Below are 20,575 nucleotides of genomic sequence, written 5' to 3'. Positions count from 1 at the left end.
GGGGGCCTTCAGAGCCATCAGCCGCCCGCTCTGGGCATGGCATCCCTCCCTGCGCTCCCGGAACCGCCGTCTGCGGAGGAACATCTCAGCTCTAGGTGTCTGCAGCGTCAGGCCACCCAATGAAGAGGAACAGGAATGCCAAATATTCCAAGTTCTCCGAATATACAAGACCAAATAAGGCCCAGATGCCTGGAGGGTAAACACAAGGCTGATCTACCAAGTTTGGGCAAATGTGATTCAGAGTTCCCTAGTGCTGCAGATTTTGCCTCACGGGATAAACTTAATAATTCTCTCTGTGTACACTTATTCTTGTTTAAAAAGGGAAGCCTCTGCGTAACCTCCATCTGTCTTTGTCAGCCCCGACTGCTTGTTTGCGAGGACTATACATCGGAGTTCAGCCATGAACCAAAACCACCAACAAACCCTTTCATGAGGCGGGTAAGTTATATATGTGAGAACAAGAAAAACCCAACACTCCCCCAAAAATGTAGGGAATCGCCGTTTCCTGATCTGCCAGGCTGACGCCAAAGACTGTCTCTGGGTTTGAAGCCCTGGTTACAAAGGGGAAGCCAGACACCTCGAAATGGAGATTTGCATTACACCTTCTCAGGAAAAGTCATGAAATTCGCACAGATCATCTGCATTTGTAACCAATAAACAGGTGCAATAAAGCATTGAAACTAAATTAAACACTGCTCTACAGGAAAATTTGCTACATAAGTGACATTTATTAATGTTCTGCTATATTTACAGTTTTAACATAGTAAAACTCCAAAGTGAATTACCACTTGGCAGAAAGCACAGAAGTGCACATTCAATCTACATTTATAACACATCGTAGTCTCTGCTAACACAAATTAGAAAAGCAAGAATTACAGGTACGTTAGGAATTGTCTCAAAAGTCCCAAGCCGAAGTGGGGGGGGGAACAAAAAAAAAAAAAAAAAGGCCTTTGTTTTGCAAGGTAATTTTTTTTATACAAAGTTGCAACGTGATCTTTCATTTTTACACTATCAATGTGTACTGTGAAAATCCCTAGATAGTCCAAAAAGTAGGTAGTATGAAAGCAAAGTATGCTACAACATTGAGAATATAGACCATAAAAAAAAAAAACCCTAATACTTGTGCCACCTTCAAAGTAATACTCTCTCCCAGTTCCACCTCAGGGATCCATACCGCACAGACCCGCTTTTCCTTTCGGGCACTGGCTGGAAGCCGCAGAAAGGTGGGGAGCCGTGGCAAGGCCATCGCTCCCACTCCCCAGAGCATCCATCCTGGCTCCTGCCGCATCCATCCCTGCTCCCAGCATGTCCATCCCCGATCCCGCCGGGCCAGAGGAGGACACAAAGCAAGTCTGTCCCCTGCTGGCCCCGGGGCCAGGGCTCAGGCGACCCGCATCACTACAGCACAAACTACAGAAGGCTTCATTAGCACGGCACGGACTGGACTGCAATAGCTTTGTCAAACATTAGCCACTAATGATTCAATGGTTACAGTATTCTGCATTAATTATTAAAATTTTACACCTAGAAACAAATAGAAAGAAATGCTTCTCCTTTTTTTTTTTTGTATTTTTTTTTCCAACAGTACTTTTATTTTCATTTATTTTAAAGCAGGTGACTATTTTTTCTTCTGCTCCAAAGTCTTGATTCACTTCCTGCAGGTGTCCTGCTGCTTCTTGAGGGAGAATTCACTAACGCAGGAAGACATTTGCCAGAAAACATCTGTCGGAGAAGGATATTGAATATTGAAACTATAGTTAGATTGTTATTTCGGATAACAGAAGGATGTAGTTCACAAAGAGTGCAGGATGTCTAAGGCTTATAAAGTATCTCAGTACACAATGACGTGACTCTAGCAAAACACTCGGTAGTTTTGTGCATATTTTATAGTTTTAAAGAGTTAAAATTCCGTAGGGGAAAACGGACACCAAATCAGACAATGCTCTTAGAAACACTAGCAGGAAAACATACAGGTGTCTGAAGTTACGCTGCATTTGCACTATGCGAAGAAAATTTGACTCAGTCTTCAGTTGCTGCATCCTGCCAGGATAACTGTGAGGTTTTTATCTTTGTACCAAGTGTCCTGGTCCGACACCAAGCGCCTGCCCGTCCACACTGGACACAACCGCTGGAACCCCAGATCCAACAGAAACCACCCACAGCCGATGTGCTCATGGGATAATGTCCATTACTGGCACACACAGATGGAACAGGAAACACCAAGCTTGCCATTACATTCATTTTCACAGTTATTATTTGCTGGTTTGCACTAATTACTCCTCTCCTCCTAATTTTCTAAAGTGTATTCCTGCTCTAAAATGAAAATGTTCATTCACCATGTTCTTTTCATTAAGCCCAACAGAGAAAAATCTAGTCTTCAGAACAATAATACACTGAAAATCCAAGTCTTTTGTGGTTTCCCTGCTCAGAATTTTGGATTAAAGATTTATTTTCAGGAGAAGTGTCGAAGTTGTAATATTTAGAAATTATTCTGGACATTTATCTCAATATATCTGAGAGTGCTTTTTGAAAGCTCTAAAATGACAAAAAAAAATTTTAAAAAATTTAACAAACTCTACACCTCCATCCTCACAAGCAAGGAGTCAAGTAAGGTCTCTAAAATTATAATTTCAAATCCCAAATGTAGGAAAAGCCTGTGCAACAAGAAACCACACAGCTCCTTAATAAATGAAAAATTAAGTTTCAGCAAAGAAGCAAAATTAAAAAAAAAAAAAAAAGAAGTTCAGTAAGAACAAACTACAGACGATAAAGCTGTTGCCTAAACGCTCACACTACGTGACCATACAACTGGGGGAAATAAACCCGCTGGTGACTCAGCAGGAATTTGAGAGGATATTACAAATCCTGGAGGAGGTCATAAACCATAACTTTGTTAAACAGAACCGAAACACTTAAATAAATTGACTGAACTATTTTTATACACTATCACCAGTGGAAAACTCAAGCTGGAAAACACTGCACAATGCCCGTTTTGTGTAGCACGTTCTCTCTACAGAGTAGAAAAGCAGCAGAATCTTACGCAATTTGCAGTTTCTAATAAAAGGAAAGTGCATTTGGAAAATCAAACCTCGGCTTTAAAATCTGAACAATTTAATGACCCCCAATTTAGCGCTGGGGTTTGTTTGGTTTCTTTATACCGCTGTCACAGCTGCAATTGCCTCAATCCCATCTTGGGGAAATCTAGTGTTATTATGATATTTCTAAAGGGAGCATCGTGTTGCACTTGCCATCTGGGAAGCAACCTATTACAGGATTTCCTTCCCCTCAGGGAGGGACAGTTAATGCAAGGCCATTATCTGCTGTAAGCAGGAAATTATGCTAGAAGGGTTCAGCTACTTAAGCCTCCTCCTTTAAAGTCCCATTAAGGCAGCAGAAACGTTAAGGTTCGGCCTTAAAGCAAAAGGCTTTTCGGCATTAATGTTTTTGAAGGATGCTCAGGCAGGACAGTAGTTCAGGTACGTGGCAGGGGTTTTCAAAGAGCAAAGGTGTGCAAGAGTTTAATTTCTTCAGGAACTTGGCAAAAACTTTAAACAGCAAGCAAAATTCAGACAAATTGTTCTTTCTGGGACATAAGCCAGAGACACTGGTACAATCTTCTAAGAACATTTTGTGACCTTTACTCATGTTTAGGACATACCACGTATGCTATTTATTCTGAAAGAGGCACCTGCCAAATACAGCGCAATACCAAGGGGCAAAGATTTTGTTCCTACAGTTCAAGTAACACAATCTAATGAATATTCAGTTCCTCAAAGCAAAAGCTCAGGAAGAAATGTCAAGTATTCCTCTGCTTCCCACCAGGTCAGTCTGGACTCTGTAGAAACAGGAGCTGCACACGGGATGCCAAGAAACAACTGTTTTCTCCTGCCTTGTGTTCTAAAAATAGCCAATCAAAGAAAAGTCTAGCCTAAACGAGTCACTAAATTGGAGTTAAAACAAAACAGAACAAATTCAGGAAAGCAGAAAGTTTACCTTTAGTAAATAAAGAGAACTCTGGTTCTGGGCAGAGTGGAAAACGTATCTGGCATCTTCCTAACCTTTGCATAATTAATAAATCCTCTGAGAAACAGCAGAAAACCTAGATGAAAGAAACACGTTTGTCCAGTTAACACAGATTTTGCTTCTTCAATTAGAAAACCAGCAGTTCAACACACCATTCCTAGTACAGAGGGAACTAAGTCACTGGGATGCACAACAGCTGATTAAAGACAAGCATTTTTCTGGTACCAATAACACCTAACCTTTCAATTTCAAAAACAAACTTTCCTTAGCCAGTCACAAAACATTTGCCTCCAAATAAGATCCAGTTACTTCCAAAGGAGGAGAAAAAAGAAAAAAAAACCCAAAATGAACAACCTCAACCCACTCTTCTATTTAAGAATAGATACAACATCAGTTACTATGAAAACAAGCTTTGTTCTCTTCCTTACTCCTTCTGGATGATAAATAGGATGCTGCCACCAAGAAATGACAACAAAGGGACAGTGTTTACGTGTACCTTTAAAACATAGCAGGCTTTCATTCAATAAGAGGATGAGTACTCTGAGGGTGACATTTCAATCTTACATCTACGCACACATATTTCAGTAGCCAGTAAAGCTATGCTCTCAAAAGCCCTCACTGCACTTCACAGAGTTTGAAGCATGCATTCCCTCTTCCCCCCAGAACAAACACTCACCTAGTACAAGGAAGACCCACCAAAGCCAGTACTGGCCATCAAAGTAACCCGGAAAATAGGTGGAGAACTGAAAAAAAGAACAAACCCACACAAACAACAAGTTAGAGCATACATGTCGATTTCTGAACCCAAATCTATTCTTACCAATTGCGTACAGAGTGCTACACTTCATCATCTGCACAGACTGCAGGGAACAAACCATCTCCACAAACTTGCATTTAAGGTTTTTCTACACATGTCAGACCAACTCTAATCAAGGGGAATGGAACAGACTCAATACCCAGCCATAAACTCCCGCAAGCAGTGGAGCAGAAAGGCACCACTGAGCAAATACTCCTATTTTCCCTGACATCTTTAATGCTTATAAACCACAGTTGCAGCTTCTGAAAGGGAAGAGCATGTTTACAGCAGTGCATGCTGTACCACGCTAATTACACTGTAAGGCTGGATAGTATATCCAACAAAAGTATAGTTAAAAAAGAAATCCCAGACCTGTGGAACCCTCTGACAAGATTTTCTATTGGGAAAAATTACTGCCTATAAAAGGCACTGACACTATTAGAGCACTGAAGTTCACTATGTCAGTGATAAATACAGTGTAATTTTTTTGTTTTCATTCTATTCAAGTTTAAAAACCTAAGGAAAGGTAAGCTTGTTATCAAGGTTTAAATCAAATCCACAGTTAAGGTCACCTGTTTCACTGCCACACCACTTAATCCAGCAAATAGTTAACACCACTGTTACAAGGTGACCCCAAAAATCTTAACTTTCTACAGAAAAAGTTAACAGATGCTGGATTTGCAAATTACAGTTCCTAGCCCAAAGAGATTAGCTATGAAGTGACAGCCCTAACACTAATGCTCTCTACTTCTACTTGTGCACAACTGGTATTGTTTGCTTGAAATTCAAAATTTGGCCTGGAATGTCTGTGTGCCATTTTCATAGACACCTTCTTTCCGTGAGCTCCAAATAAAGCTTTTTTCATATTTTCTCACAGTCCCTCCAATAAATAGCTGGATTTTTTTCCATTCCTTCCAGCATCAGCACATCCGTACCCTTTTTTTTTTTTTCCTGGAAAGGTTTCTCTTTCTTCCCCTTCAAGTTTTAAAAATACTACGTCAGCCTTACTTGCTTCTGTAGGCAGAGCTCTGTGCCCAGCAGGGGCACCCAGTTTCCCATAACACAAACCAGTTCTGATCAGTCACCCCCTTCCTCTCCCCGTGTGATCTGGTGGAGCAGAGCCCAGTGGATGTTTTAACTGAGTTTATACGGAAATAAAACGGGAAAATGTGTTTCCTCCTGATCCCCTGCTGCTTGTGCCGCAGGCACATCACACCAGAGGGCACCAGAGGGCTTCTCCTATCCATGTGACAAAGCAGTGGCTGCCTCTTCTTCCCCAAACGAAAAGCAAACCTCACGCTTCCTAACTTTCAAGTCCTTGTTTCCCTCTTCTCATCAATCACACTCACGGTTATCCCACGTTTTAGAGAATTATTTTTTTTCAGAGGAGCACCTAAGGCACATCATACTGGAGAGAAACATCCCTATGCTAACGGCAGACCTTGCTTTGCCTGGATACATGTTTTACAAAGATCAGAGATCACTGTTACTGCTCAACGCACAAACACATTTTGATCCAATACTGTGGTTCTGTCAGAGAGTGCCATACTTGGGTGAGCAATCTTTATTCTCTTTTATTGCAATAATAATTCCAGCATACAAACAGGACAGAATCATGAAAAAGCCCTGTTCTCAGTGAATAAGGGGCTCAAAATCTATTTTGTTATAAAAAGCTAAGTTTATAACTAACTTCAGTATAAGGGAGATAAAAACAAGCTAGGGAAAACAATACCAGTGTCCATGTACATGTTTTTGCACTAAACAACTTACCCTGACAATAAGGATCCACTTAATAAGAGACAGACCAAACCCAGAAATGGCCCCGTATCGTCCTGCAGCTGAAGTAGTCAGACAGAAAGACAGGAAAAATCCAATCCAGTTGAAGAGGAATGCCACTAAAAGCAGGAGAAAAGCAGCAGGTCAAGCCCTCTTTATATTCCAAAGGGAAAAAAAAAAAAACAAACCATAAAACCCTTGCACACAGGTTTTTCCTGATGCTACATAAACCTAAGTGTGAAAATAACTCCAGATATTTTGGGTCACTGCCTGAAAAAAAGTTAAGTTCCATCATGTACTTACTGAAGAAAGTTAGCATGAAAATGCCGTCATTTCCTATCCTCAGCTGGTCGGTGTCGTCAAAATCATCCCGTGTCACAAAGTCGTCATCCTGTAAAGCAAAGGGAGGCAAGACGGGGGTGGATTTGAGTCATTCCAGTCCATACAGCAATTCCATTTAGGCACATGGCTCTTCAAAAAAGGACCAGCAAATTGTATAGCCCGCAAAAAGCGGTGTATGATGGAGGGATACAAAGCGCTTTGTTTACATTTAAGGAAAGCCCCCTGTGGGGGCAGAGGGGAATCCTAAATCTCAAATAGCTCCAAATGCAAACAGGAAAAATTCCTGCTTCTCATCCTGAGATGATACAGGGCATGAAATACTACCTCAGTGGCAGTATTTTAAATTTTTTTTTTTTTTTTTTTTTTTTTTTTTTTTAAGATGGTCATGATTGGGCATGTTCTTGTTCTCACTTTAATGAATTCCCTTACTCATCAAAAAAATTAAACTTATCATCTCAGCAAGGAATTTGGCTTCTATGAAGAAATATAATGAGCAGCAGACAACTAATGCTAGCAGGGGTGGAGGAAGAAGCTGAACAAGAGAGAATGCTGAAAAAAACACACAAAAAAATTAAAAAATAATTATTCTGACAATGATTTTAGCCTTGTATCAGCTACACCGCCCTCTGGAAAAGTCAACTAAATAAGCAGCAGGAGTATCAAATGTAGATATGCTAGATAGCTGAACAATTAATCCTAAATATTCTTTTTAAAAAACAGTGACAGTGCACAGGGCTACAGGACAGTTCCTCTGTCAGCTTGCCAAACTAATCTGGACAGCACATGCTGGCATTACTGAGATGTCTTACATCATCATAGCCGCCCAGAGGATAATTTTAAAAAAAAAAAAAAAAAAAAAAAAAAAAAAAAAAAAAACACCAAACCCAACAACCAAATCAGCTACAGAACTCTGAAGTGTGTAATATCACCACCCCAGAAAAGCTTTTAAAAAAAAAAAAAGTCATGGTCATGACACTTGATGGGCAGGAGTCAAACCAGAAATTCTAGAGAAGAAACGCAAAGGACAGAGCCAGCCGAGCACACTCACCCTTCCCGGAACCAAGGGAATTGTAGCTTCAGCCTTGGTTCTCTCTGCCTCATCATAGCTAGGCAGTGTTGTGGCCACATTGTAAGATGGAGGCTTTGGAAATCCTGACTCATCCTTGTAGTCAAAATAAGCTGGAAAAAAAAAAGTTACATAGAAGGTATCTTGTTAGTTCCTTAAGAACACCATGTTGGGAATGAGAAGCATTTCAGATGACTTCAAAATACCCCACTATCCCACACTGCTGAATCCTGCTCCTCCTGTTCCCTCCCCACCCTTCCAGCCTCCTGCCATCCCAAACCAGAAAGCGAAAAAACACGGGAGCATCTTATCTAATATAAAGTAATACACGGAGCACTACTTTAACATGCTTGGCTGTACTTATTTTTAAAATAAAGATATATGCTGTGTCCCTCCCGACTTCAATAAACAGAAGTAGTCATATTTCCAAATGCAAGCGGTTTGAGTGAGTCAAAAAAGGATCACTGCAGATCTCAGGCCACTGGTGACCCATTTTTCCAGAGAGAGACTCCAAACTGTTTTCTGATGGAGGGGAGCGGGATTGGAACAGAAATCAAACATAGCACTTCTGAGCCTGTTGCTGAGATGCACTAAGGAACCAGAGCTAATGGGACACCTTTACGGTTAGTAAAAGCTTATGGTTATCCAAACCTGGCTGGCTGTTTGAGGGACTGACAGTACGTTGCATTTGATTCACAAATCTTATTTGAGTAATTGACTATGAAACTTATGGAGGGAAAAAGTGAAAAGAATTACCTAAGTCAAAATACTCTGATATGTAACCAAGCTGTTATAAATAAAACTGTCGGATATATAAAACAAGCTGTTTTGCTAAAAGCTATTAGTGACATGACAGTACGATGGTTCAGAAGAGTATAATCCTTACGACCAAGTCCTTAGTTATTGAAAACTGCAGAAAGAGTGAATTCTTTAATTGCTTTTAAGTAACAAGTCCCTTTTGGAAGGAGCACAGCATCATCCAAATGCCAAATAATGAGGAGAACCACAAATCCTCGTAGCACTTTGATTTTTAACTGCCTTCAATCTACTGAGAACACTGTGAAATGTAACTTGAACACTGCTTGATGGGATGACATCAGATGAATGCAGCCAAAACGCATCTTCTAAACCACAAGTAACAATAGTCTCTCTGGATCAATTCTGATCCTTCGCAGCCTTGGTAAGGATGCTGCAATGCCGTCCGTCAATAAGGAGAACAATTAAGCAAGACCAAGAGAGCGAACCTAGCTATTTCCTCTCAGTTACATTTACCTGTATTCTCCGCAGAAATGCTGCTGTAAGGCGGAGGGGCATCATTCACCACTGCCGCAGTCTCGCCTGGCTCCTCTTCATTCTGTAGCTGAACAGACCCACACATGAGAGAGGTTAATGGGGTTTCTCAAATTCTGTCAAATTACCCCTGTAGCTTTAATTGCACCCAACAGATTCTTCTGGAAGAGGACTGTTCTACGTCACCATGGGACACTCGAGCAGCTGCTCAGCTTCCCTCCGAAGCACTCCCACTTGAAATGATCAATATGCCATCTCAGTTTTAATGTGTTTTTAAGTCATATCCTCACACACCTGGACTTCGACAAAGCACAGCAGACATCTTTTCAGTACCTTTCCATTTCCCTGGCACTTCCTCAGATTCCTCAGCTCACACTGCTTAGGAGCTGCAGTTGCATCTGTTTTAGTCGCAGAAACAGCAGGAGACACCCAACAAAAGACTCCGTTGCTGCCTGTGGCTTTGCTAAGGAAGGGGTTTTTCATGGATACATTACATAATGACACATATAAGTATGAAGCTTGCCATTTCCCTTCAACCTTTCGCACTGTATTATTGAAAAGGAGACGGTTTATTTTGGGCACTGTGCTTCCCACAGGCTCTGTATAAATAACCACACGGCTTATCAAATACAGAGTGTCACTTGCACGAAGCAGGTAACACAAACATGGGCTTTGATCAGAGGCGCTGACAATACCACGCCAGAAGTGTTCAAAGCAGAACACACCAGAAAGGAATTTACAGATCAACTGCCACCGTTTTGGTTTTTTCTTCTTCCCATTTCTCATCTCATCACCAAAGAAAGCGAATTTTGATGCAGAAAGACAACTCATTTCAAAAAAGCACCTTGGGACTGAACCACTTGCCTGAACAGAGAGACATTACCCTCTTTCGCAATCACCACAAAACAGCAGCAACCCTGCAACTTCTTCCTTAATGTCTTCTTGAACTATCCCTCCTGCACACCCCTGCTAACCCTTGTGAAGCCATCCACGACATTTTGCTTTCTTTTCTTTGGACAGATATGTTGCCACTCGAGTCCTTCCTAAGCATTTCATGCAGGGGGATGGGGATATGTTCTTATTTTACTTGTATGTTTCATCAGGAACAAAAAACAAAACAAAACAACAACCAACAAATCAGCTCACACTTCTAAATGAAGGTCTTGGTTTACACATAACCATTTTGCCTCTTGGGTTTTTATTCCTTTTGCTGCCTATGATCAAAGACCAGACTACATCCATGTCCCCTCTGAAAGTCAAAGCAAAGCCAAAACTTTTTCAGATGTATTGAGTGCAACTCATTGGACATTTGCATCCCAACCACAGCTGCGTGTCTGAACTGAGAGACATCCAAGTCCCACTACTCAGTTTTCTGAGAAGAGCGTGGATTGTCTCACAGTTAACCGACAGCCGCACGCCTCCACCCGCTGCACACCCGGGAGCATGCACAGGACGGGGAGCTGCAAGCCCATGGTTCCTCCTCGCACTGCAGCCGGACACAACATCCCGCAGCCTTCCACCTCCTCAGCGTGGAGGCTGTCAGCGTAGCTGGTGTGTCATGGCTCCCTACGCCAGTTACATCAAAAAGATTTTAAACACACCTGCTGTTAAAGGACATTAACCGAGTAAGGCTGAAATGACTTGGGTTAACAGGCGACGACACAAGCGTTTCTGCTGGCAGGTCCAAGGGGTTGGCCAAGAGGGGAAAGGGAAGAAATGACACTGTGAAGCACTGGAAAAGATTCAGCAGCACTGTCACCCACTCAGCTGTACCAAACCAACAGCCCATCCCAGCCCTCCGCTGTTTCACTGGCAGGCGAAGCTCACCTCGGTACTCGAACAGCAAGTCTCCATCCTCTGCCCAGTCACATTTTCCAAACAGGAGAGGTGGAAAAAAAAAGAAAAAAAAAAAAAAAAAAGAGGGAGCTGGTCAGCCCCAAGCTCTCTGGGTAAGGACTCCCCACGTGGCACAAAGCTGAACTGCCTCCTTGAAGGAGGAGAAATGAAGTGATCCGGATGAAAACTTAATCCGTATTACGCCAAGAGCACCTCCCAGCACAGATGCTGTGGCTGCTGGCAGGAGACATCTAAAATGCTGGCTCTAGCCAGATGTGCACCCACACAAACCAGGGTGGAGGTGGCAGGTACCTGCCTCAATGGCTGCAGCTTTAATTAGCCTCAGGGCACCAAGCAAACATGATAAGCTGCAGAAACTCCTACAACAGAAATTCATCTTCATCCTTTTCAAACCAGCTAATTCGGCATGAGCCCTTACCAAGAAATAAAAATGCCCTTTTTTTTTTTTTTTTTTTTTTTATAAACCCCATGGAGTTCAGTCATTAGTAGAAAATGCAAACTAACTTGTGAAGTAATTGCCTATTAAAATAAGCTTTAAAAAAAATTTAAAAAAAAAAAGAGCGCACTGCTATAGAAATTCAAGAGCAGCCTGCACACAGCACGAGAGGGGCAACCTAAGGAATAACCCAGTAAAATGCAGAGTCAAACCAGTTGATTCAGTCTCTCCAGCTCTGTAGTCTATCAATTTTTAGGTAATTCTCTACCATGCTTATTTTTAGTCTATCCATGAAAATTCAATACTTCTCCCCTTTTTTTCTTCCACATACACAAGACCTAGTCTGTTAGCGAAGGAGGAAAGGCTCCGACAGACTAGGGACAGTCTCTGGGTACCGCATGCCCTGCATCACCTGCTCTCCTCATCAGGGGTGGCAGAAATTAAACCCCTGATGTTTGTAAGAAAAAAAGACATATACAACCTAACAGTCAAATCACCAAGGAGGGCAAAAGGAAAACACTAGATGTGACAACACTGCAAGAGACAAAACAAAAGAGGATTAATTCCTACCACTGGAATTCTTACAAGGTTCTTCTTTCAACAGTAAGAAGAAACACGTATTCTTACAACTACCTTGTGCAGGAGAAAGCCACATGAACTTACTGCTGGCTTCAAACCATTACAATTCAGGTAATGACACAAAAAACGTAGTGACTTTTTAAAGTTGAGCTAGAGGCTGTAGAAGGTATACAGTTACAGAGAACAGATTCTTCTTCTAATGGACAAGGTACACAAATGCCTTCCAGCCTTTTTAATGATTCCAGGCATCTAAAATTCAACTAAGTGCTTATTAGCAAAGCAGTCCCGGTTCATGTGACAGGAAGAATGAGTCATCGTTCGCCTCGCGTGGCCCAGCACCGCTGCACCATGCTCCCTGCATGGCCCAGACGCCGTCTGCAGCACCGGGTACATGCAATGAGGAAGAGGAAGGCTGCGCTACTCGGGACGGCGGGCAATTCCCCCCCCTCCAAGCCACCGCCAAGAGTCTTCAGAACCCGGAGAACCTGATGAAAGCGGCGTTTGGCTGAAGTCTGTTTTGCTGAGGCTGTGGGATATTCTTTGAGTCACTGGTGGATTTTAGCCTTTAAAGCAGGATTCTTGTATTTGTGGCCTTAAAAAGTAGACAGCCTTTACAGCAATGCGTACAGTTATGAAAACAGAAGTTTGGCTGTGATTTTTTCACTGGATTGATATAACAACAGAAAGTTGCCTGGCAGAACAGGATAAATCCCTGGGACTTCCCCCCCCCCCCCCCCCCCCCCCAACAAACACCATCAGAATCTTGGCTGTGAGAAGACATCGCCACTTCCCCCTGCTTGAGACACATCACGTGTAAATACACACAGCACAGTAGCATTAAAGTTCAAAACTTACAAAACGTTTTTAAATACTTTGGTGTAAACTTTGAAGAAAGCATTTCCATTAAATATGTCTGTTAATTCTTCCAAATTTTCTAAACTTAGCACATAGGCTGCTGACACAGTTTTGGATCTTTTTTTTTTTCTTTTCTTTCCCTTGCCCCAAGTCCTTAGGCTGCATGCAAATATTCTCTACACTACATCAGCATTACTACAAACTTCGCCTTAGCAATGTATCATCAGTAATATATTAACTCAGCTATGTATCATCAAGGTTTACTGCATTTCGATTCTTATTATATATTCTGGCACGCAAGGCAGAACTGCACAGAAATCCCACAGGAATTCTAGACTGAAGATAACCCTAATCGGATCTCATTTTTGTTGTTACTAGGGTTTCTCTGAGATTTCAAAAAAGGCAGATATTTAGGCTAACGACAGAAAGAGAATCAATTTTTTTTTTAAAAGGTGATAGGATTGATTTTTTCCAGAACAACGAAGTTATAACCTTTGCAAGAAAACGTTAAAATAAATAAATAAATAGAAATGTGTATCACTACTAAAATTGAGATTACTCTGGCAAGGCAAAGCCTGCCCGCAAAAAGGTTACACTTCATTCCCATTGCAACACCCCTTACTTTTCTCTTTCCATCTCTCTGGCCCTTTGGAAGCAAATGAAAATTGCTGCCAACCCTGAAGAAGAGGAGACTTATTTTTATTGACTTACGCTTCACTTTAAACATACTCTGATTTGAAATCCTGACTTTTGCCCAATGCTGTTGCAGATTCCTATAACTTAGTATCAGCTTATTAATCAGCAGGAGTAACGATAAGCTATTAGACAAGTCAACCCACATGCATCAGCCCTCTCCTTTCCTTGATGAGCAAATAACTGTTTTCTCCCATGGGCACTTCCAGCTCGTTTAACCGATGGAGAGTGAGAGCACGAATGGCGTGTCTCCCCCAGCTACCTCCACCCAGGTGTGTGCAGTGTGACTCTGGGGGACACGCTTGGCAGCCGCACTGTCTAACCAAACCCTCCCCAGGCTTCTCCCTGCACCGGGAGATGCTGATGCCCCTGCCCAAGCCTCCCACTGTGGAATCAATTCTCCCCAGGGCCCCGAGCACAGCCCAGCTCTGGGGAGTGACCTCCCAAGGTCTCTGCCAACCTGAGCTACTCTTTCATTTTAATAAAGGGCTGAAAAACATGCCTCCACTCCCCCTCCCAAAAAACGCTTCTTCTCCCCCCAGCTGGACCAGCTCCCTGCCCTGCAGCAAGCACAGAGCTGCACCCAGGCAGTGGGACACACAGGGCAAGGACCAGAAACCAGTGGGAGCATCCAACTGAAGGGTACGTTTGCAACGACCCTCCCAGCTACCAAGTTAAAAACACCAATCAAAACAGCTTTATGTCCATCAAAAACACAATCCGTGCTCACGAGGATGTCGTTCTTCACTGACTCACTGCAGTTAATGGCCTGACAACATGGAAATACACCTCAGCCCTGGGAAACACGCTGATCTAATTCCCCTGCCCCTGTTCAAATGCGGAATTATACTGGTCTGGCAAGACTGTAAACAAGCACTGGGGCCAGTACAAACCTGTGTACAGACTGTCCTTGGGTTTGCGTGTTCAAGGTCTTAATACACAAGAAGTAGGTTTAAATCTTAGATAGCTGTTATTAAACTTCAAACGCTTGACAACGCGTAAGGCCTTACTGTAGTATTTAGGATCACATTAACCTTTTTTCTGGACATTAAGACATCACAGAAAGAATTCTGTATCTTTTAAACATTTTAAAATACCACATTTTTTTAATTCTCATATGAAGAATGTTAACTATCTTAAAAAAAAAATAATCCCATTGTGCCACCATATATCAAATTTGTCTATCTCACAAGAAGAGGCAAAAACAGAACGAATAGATACATCTTAATAATGAAATTTTCTTATTAGTCCCAATGACAAACAATCAGAATTCACACACACACACCACTTTTGCTGCTTGCTTTCGGTACGGCTCCCTTCGAAACACGATGCCGAGCCCACGCAAAGAGGTACCACACCTCCTGTGGGCCACATAACAACCGAAGGCCTGAGGGACTGTTCCTACATCTGCGTCCCAGATGGGGGCTACTGAGCCCCACTGAATTTCAGTGATGACAGAAAAGTCACCAAAGAAGCCCAGATACGAGTCCAACACAATCCTGATACCCAAGATGATAATTTTTTTTTTTAAAAAGCTTGCATGCAAGGCCATTTTCTGCTGTTACACAAGCTACATGATAAGACTGGACTACTACTGTTCAACAGCATTTCCCAAGTCCTTTGAGTTTTAAAGATGGAATCTATTTTCATTCTATAATTACTTTTTCCCATAGAAACACTAAAACCCTGCGCACTCACCTGGCAGGTGCCATTGCCTACAGAAGTGGGTGTTTCAGAACAAACCAGTGAGATTTCAGTCACCTGAACACAGACCGGGCTGGACATCAGGCAGCTTCAGGAAACGCGTGGGCCCCCACCAGCTGCAGCAGAACATAGGAGCAGTGGCTGTGCAAGAGACCAGACTTCACTCTGCAACTTCTTTAAAAAATCTTTACTGTTACAGGCACCTCCTACCCTACTTATACAAAAAAAAGAAAAAAACATGAAAATGACCTACCCTGGAAGTTTCCTGACCAGTCGTATCAGATGCCTGTACCTTTGGCAAGCACATCTTCTGCATGCTACCAGGACCTCACCAAGGAAACAAGTAGCCACTGACATTACTAATTCTAAATACCTACATTACAAAAAACATGGTATATTCTCATCTTTTAGTTTCAATCTGCATGCCCATTTCAACTGAAAAAAAAAATAAAATACAAGCTTAAGGTAAGCACAAGGTGACAACTGACATCCGCCTTCCTATTTCACTCCAGCCTTCCCAGATATTAAGTAAGCACTGTGGTCCTTCACGGATTTAAACAGTATTCGCACTGTATCTTCAGCAAGAAAGAAAACTAAACAAACGGAAAAATCTTTCTTCCTTATGTTTCCTATGGACACCATCCTTTACAAAATGATCCATGTAAGCCTTCAACAAGTGGAACAGGAAGAAATATCACTAAAAATGGAATATGTCTTCATTATTTAACACACCCACCATTTTCTAAGTGGGTTTACATTACTCATATACATCACATATGTTTTCAAACGCTTCAAGTAAAAAGCATGCCTCGGTTAACATACAGTGTAAATAAACCTGTTAAAAGCCTGGCTATTTTTTCCAGAATGGAGGCCAGTTTCTATTCCGAGGATGAAATACAGTTCTGCCACTGAACTCACAATCCAGGGGTTACGCTCAAAAGGCTTTAAACACTTAATCCCAACGACATCCCTGTATAACTTTCCCAAAGGCAAGTCTGAATGACAACAGCCTCCCAGTGTCCCTTTTTGGGACCCAGCACTGCCCAGAATAACGATTCCTGCCTTCCAAAAATCTCCCATTCCCACCTCCACAAGCAGAGTAGGAACCGAAGCCAGCATCTGCCCCCATTGCCCAGACCATGCTCCCGACGGAAGGGGCCGGGGGAAGCCGAGATCGTGGCTCTGGAGTTTTAGCTTTATTCTTCATCAAGCTGCACTTCCTCGGTGTATCAGATCAGACCGCTACATCATCCACAGGCGTCATCACAGGCTATTTTTTTATCAGATTATCTAATGCCCAAACAAAGCACAAGGGCTATAAAGTTAGCTTTAGGAAATAAATCGTATGCCATCGTACATCCCTTTAACACCGCACGAATCAGTGAAAGGTCACCGACTGTGAGTTTGCAGCAGAGGCAGCTCCTGGGGGCACACGGCCCACCCCACACCCCCCATCTGCAGGGCCACACGAGCCAAGGAACAGGGCAGAAGGATAAATGCACAGGTTCCCAACTCAGTTATACATTTCTCTTGCCCTCGGTTTATCCTCATTAACTATCACCTCATTTCCTGAAAATACACAAACTCAGGGAATCCTACAAATATCTTACAGGTTCAAATAGTGCCCACACCTCAACAGCGCAGCTCCTACACACAGGTCTAACACCAGTAACACTTCCCGGAGCCGGAGTTACTGGACTCTGGCATGCTCAGACAGTGCATCACCTCTAGCTGTACAGGAACCGCCAGTGATGTGACAAACCCCACTACCCCATTACCCCTCTTTCCCCCTCAAAAAAATTATCAAGTTTTAAAATTCTCCGTTCTCCTCCACTGCCTCATAATCCAGTAACTCAAAGATTAAATGAGCTTGTTCTGAATTTCTACAAGCTACCCCTACTTACTGGATCCTCTATTAGCTTTAGTCATTAAGGTTATCAATTCACTACAAGTCCCTCCTCGTTGAAACATGTAATGTTCGTTAACTGTACATTCATGTACAATTTTCCATATATTTCAATGTATGGAAAAAAAAAATGACACATTCAATGCTGCAGAGACTGACCCACCCTCTCATCTCCTCTTCGTCCAAATATCAGTCCCGAATCCTTAGTTTCAACAGCTTGCAGAGATTTTTGGAGCAACACAAGCACTAAGAGCCAGTTCAGCAGTAACACACCTTACAACAATAGGAATACCAGTTTCCTGGCAGAGGGCAAGGAAAAAAGCAGCAATTTCTAAACTGCTACACAAAAGTAAATATATTTATATGCGAGTTTCTGATTCCGCACTCCAGTTACACCAGTCATTTCACGGGGCCTCCGTTATCTGTTTGTCTTTGGCAGTATAAATCCTTTGGGGCCCAGCCTGCCTCCCTAATCTCTGCAGCACCAGGCAGTCACACTCTGCAGCGAGCGCGGTGTCTGCTGGCTGTCAGATGTGTTAGCAGGAGCTGGCGAAACAGCAGCTTTACACTTTTCTCTTTAAGGAAAACCAGGACTGGGCATATCGGTCAGGTACGGAGTCGCTGAAGAACGAGGCAACAGCGTCCTTTGGCACGTTCCGTCACCTATCTCCAGGGGCTCAAGGCGATGGGAAGCTAGATCCCTTTGTAAGAGACATTTGTGAAGGCGTTTGTCGGGGTCCTATACTAACAGCAGGACTCTGGTGGGAAAGGCGATAAGTGAAAAGGCCTGGTTATCTGTACCTACCATTTCCGAGAACAACAACAAAGATAATTGTCTTTGTAAGTGAGCACATGTGTATTACACAGAGTCAAAGAAAAAAAAAATACTTAAGTTTTACTTCACTTTTACATTTCTAGTATGTAAAAAACAGAGACCTCCAGCTGTCATGATGAGACTAATATCCCTTCCCAATGGGAAGGTGCGTCTCATATCCTGAAGAGAGTGAGCCTACCCACGCTGAAAACGCTGCCAAGGCCAAGTCATAACACAGTGTTTTTTTATGGGAACCTCGGTATTGTGTACCGTTTAGAGGGATTTCTCTCCCTTACTTTAAGCAAGAAAAGACAGAAACGCGCATGATCTGTGTCACGGAGCAGGACCCCACCGACCCTGAACCCCCTCTGCAAGGCTGGCGCTGATGGCAGGACACGTCCTCTCCTTCAGGAGGCCGGGAAGGAAGAACGACCCCAAATTTACGAGGGAGCTCAGTTAAGGCCAGTCTCCGGCCTACAGGGATTTCAATCCGAGCCAGAGGGGTCCACATGTAAGAGATAAATCGAATTAACGCTAATTTCAAGACAAAGCAGAACAAGTTCCCTCCTCGAACCGGCGGGGACAGCGCCCTGCGCACAAGGTCGCACCGGCCCCGGGAGAGGCCTGGGGCAGCGCGGCCCCGGCCCGGCCCCCAGCGCCTCAGCGACAGCCGAGGCCTCCGCCCCGGGCGCCGCCGGAGGCCGCGGGCCCGCTCGCCGCCGCGCTCCCCCCGCCTCCCCGCAGCGGGACAGCGGCGGCCGCGCCCGCAGGCCCGGCCCGGCCACAGGCCCCGGGAGACGCCCGGCTTCGGGCCGGGGCTGAGGCGCCGCCCGTCCGCGGGCCCCGTCCGCGGCGGGAGGCGGCGCCAGCGCCTCCGGACCCACCGCGCGGCCCCGCCGTCCGTCCTCCCCGGCGCGGCCTACGGAGCCCGCCGCCCCCCTCACCTGCTGGTACCGGCCGCTGCTGGGCTCGGCGGCCGCGGCCGCCATGGCGCTCGGCGGTGCGAGGGCGGGCGAGGGAGCGGGCGGGGGGGGCTCGGCGGCGGCGCTGCCCGGCCGCCTCCCGACGGGCGCTGCGGAGGCGGAGGCACCGGGTGGCTCCTCGCTGCGGGCTCCGCTCCCGCCCTCCTCCCGTCACGCTCGGTCGCGCCCGCCTCCCGCCCCGCCCGCCCGGGGCCGCGTCCTGCCGGCAGTCGGGGCCGCCCGGGCGGGGCAGCACTCAGGGGAGCGGTCACAGAACCATGGAACGATGGAATGGTTTGGGTGGGAAGGAAATTTAAAGCTCACCCAGTGCCACCCCCTGCCCTGGGCAGGGACACCTCCCACGACACCAGGTTGCTCCAAGCCCCGTCCAACCTGACCTTGAACACCTCCAGGGATGGGGCAGCCACAGCTTCTCTGGGCAACCTGGGCCAGGGGATCACTGCCCTCACAGATCTGAATCTCCCCTCTTTCAGTGTAAAACCGTTCCCCCTCCTCCTATGGCTCCCCTCCCTGATCCAGAGTCCCTGCCCAGCTTTCCTGGAGCCCCTTGAGGGACTGGAAGGGGCTCCAAGGTCTCCCCGGAGCCTTCTCTTCTCCAGGCTGAACCCCCCCAACTCTCTCAGCCTGTCCTCACAGCAGAGGGGCTCCAGCCCTCCCAGCATCTCCGAGGCCTCCTCTGGCCCCGCTCGAACAGCATCGTGTCCTTCTGCTGTTGGTGCCCCAGAGCTGGAGGCAGCACTGCAGGGGGGTCTCCCCAGAGCGGGGCAGAGGGGCAGAATCCCCCCCTCGCCCTGCTGCCCACGCTGCTGGGGATGCAGCCCAGGCTGCGGGGGGGTTTCTGGGCTGCCAGCGCATGTTGCTGGCTCATGTGGGGCTTCTCATCCACCAGCACCTGCAAGTCCTTCTTCTCAGGGCTGCTCTCCAGCCATTCTCTGCCCAGCCTGGATTTGTGCTTGGGGTTGGCCCGACCCATGTGCAGGACCTTGCACTTGCCCTTGTTGAACCCCATGACGTTTGCACAGGCCCACTTCTCGAGACTGTCCAGGTCCCTCTGGATGGCATCCCTTCCCTCTTGTGTGTCAACTGCCCCGCTGCTCCACTCTGGGGAGACCCTCCTGCAGTGCTGCGTCCAGCTCTTGGGCCCCCAACATAAGAAGGACATGGACCTGTTGGAGCAGGTCCACAGCAGGCCACGAAGATGATCAGGGGGCTGGAGCCCAGTGGAGCTGTGGCTGCCCCATCCCTGGAGGTGTTCAAGGCCAGGTTGGATGGGGCTTGGAGCAACCTGGTGTGGTGGGAGGTGTCCCTGCCCAGGGCAGGGGGTGGCACTGGATGAGCTTTAAGGTCCCTTCCAACCCAAACCATTCTAGGATTCTATGATATGATTCTACGATATACACCCATCAGCTATCCCTGTCACCAACACCACATCGTTATGCCAATACGTGCCTGCAC

General features: G+C 45.1%; 1 protein-coding gene across 1 annotated transcript; it reads right to left on the bottom strand.

Moving 5' to 3' along the window:
- Positions 1-708: 708 nt before the first annotated feature.
- Positions 709-19,226, bottom strand: NDFIP1 (Nedd4 family interacting protein 1). The gene is made up of 8 exons (XM_054217133.1): positions 19,082-19,226; positions 9,276-9,363; positions 7,986-8,116; positions 6,899-6,986; positions 6,590-6,714; positions 4,700-4,766; positions 3,994-4,099; positions 709-1,722 (listed from the first exon to the last, which is right to left on the bottom strand). Exons 1-7 carry the CDS (start codon positions 19,124-19,126, stop codon positions 3,996-3,998), a joined length of 648 nt encoding a protein of 215 aa, XP_054073108.1. The 5' UTR covers positions 19,127-19,226; the 3' UTR covers positions 709-1,722; positions 3,994-3,995.
- Between the last annotated feature and the right edge of the window lie 1,349 nt (positions 19,227-20,575).

This window comes from Rissa tridactyla, chromosome 11, assembly GCF_028500815.1.
Source record: "Rissa tridactyla isolate bRisTri1 chromosome 11, bRisTri1.patW.cur.20221130, whole genome shotgun sequence".
Lineage (NCBI taxonomy): Eukaryota > Metazoa > Chordata > Aves > Charadriiformes > Laridae > Rissa > Rissa tridactyla.
Note: the sequence above shows the minus strand (reverse complement) of the source record. Positions and strands in the feature narration are given on the sequence as shown.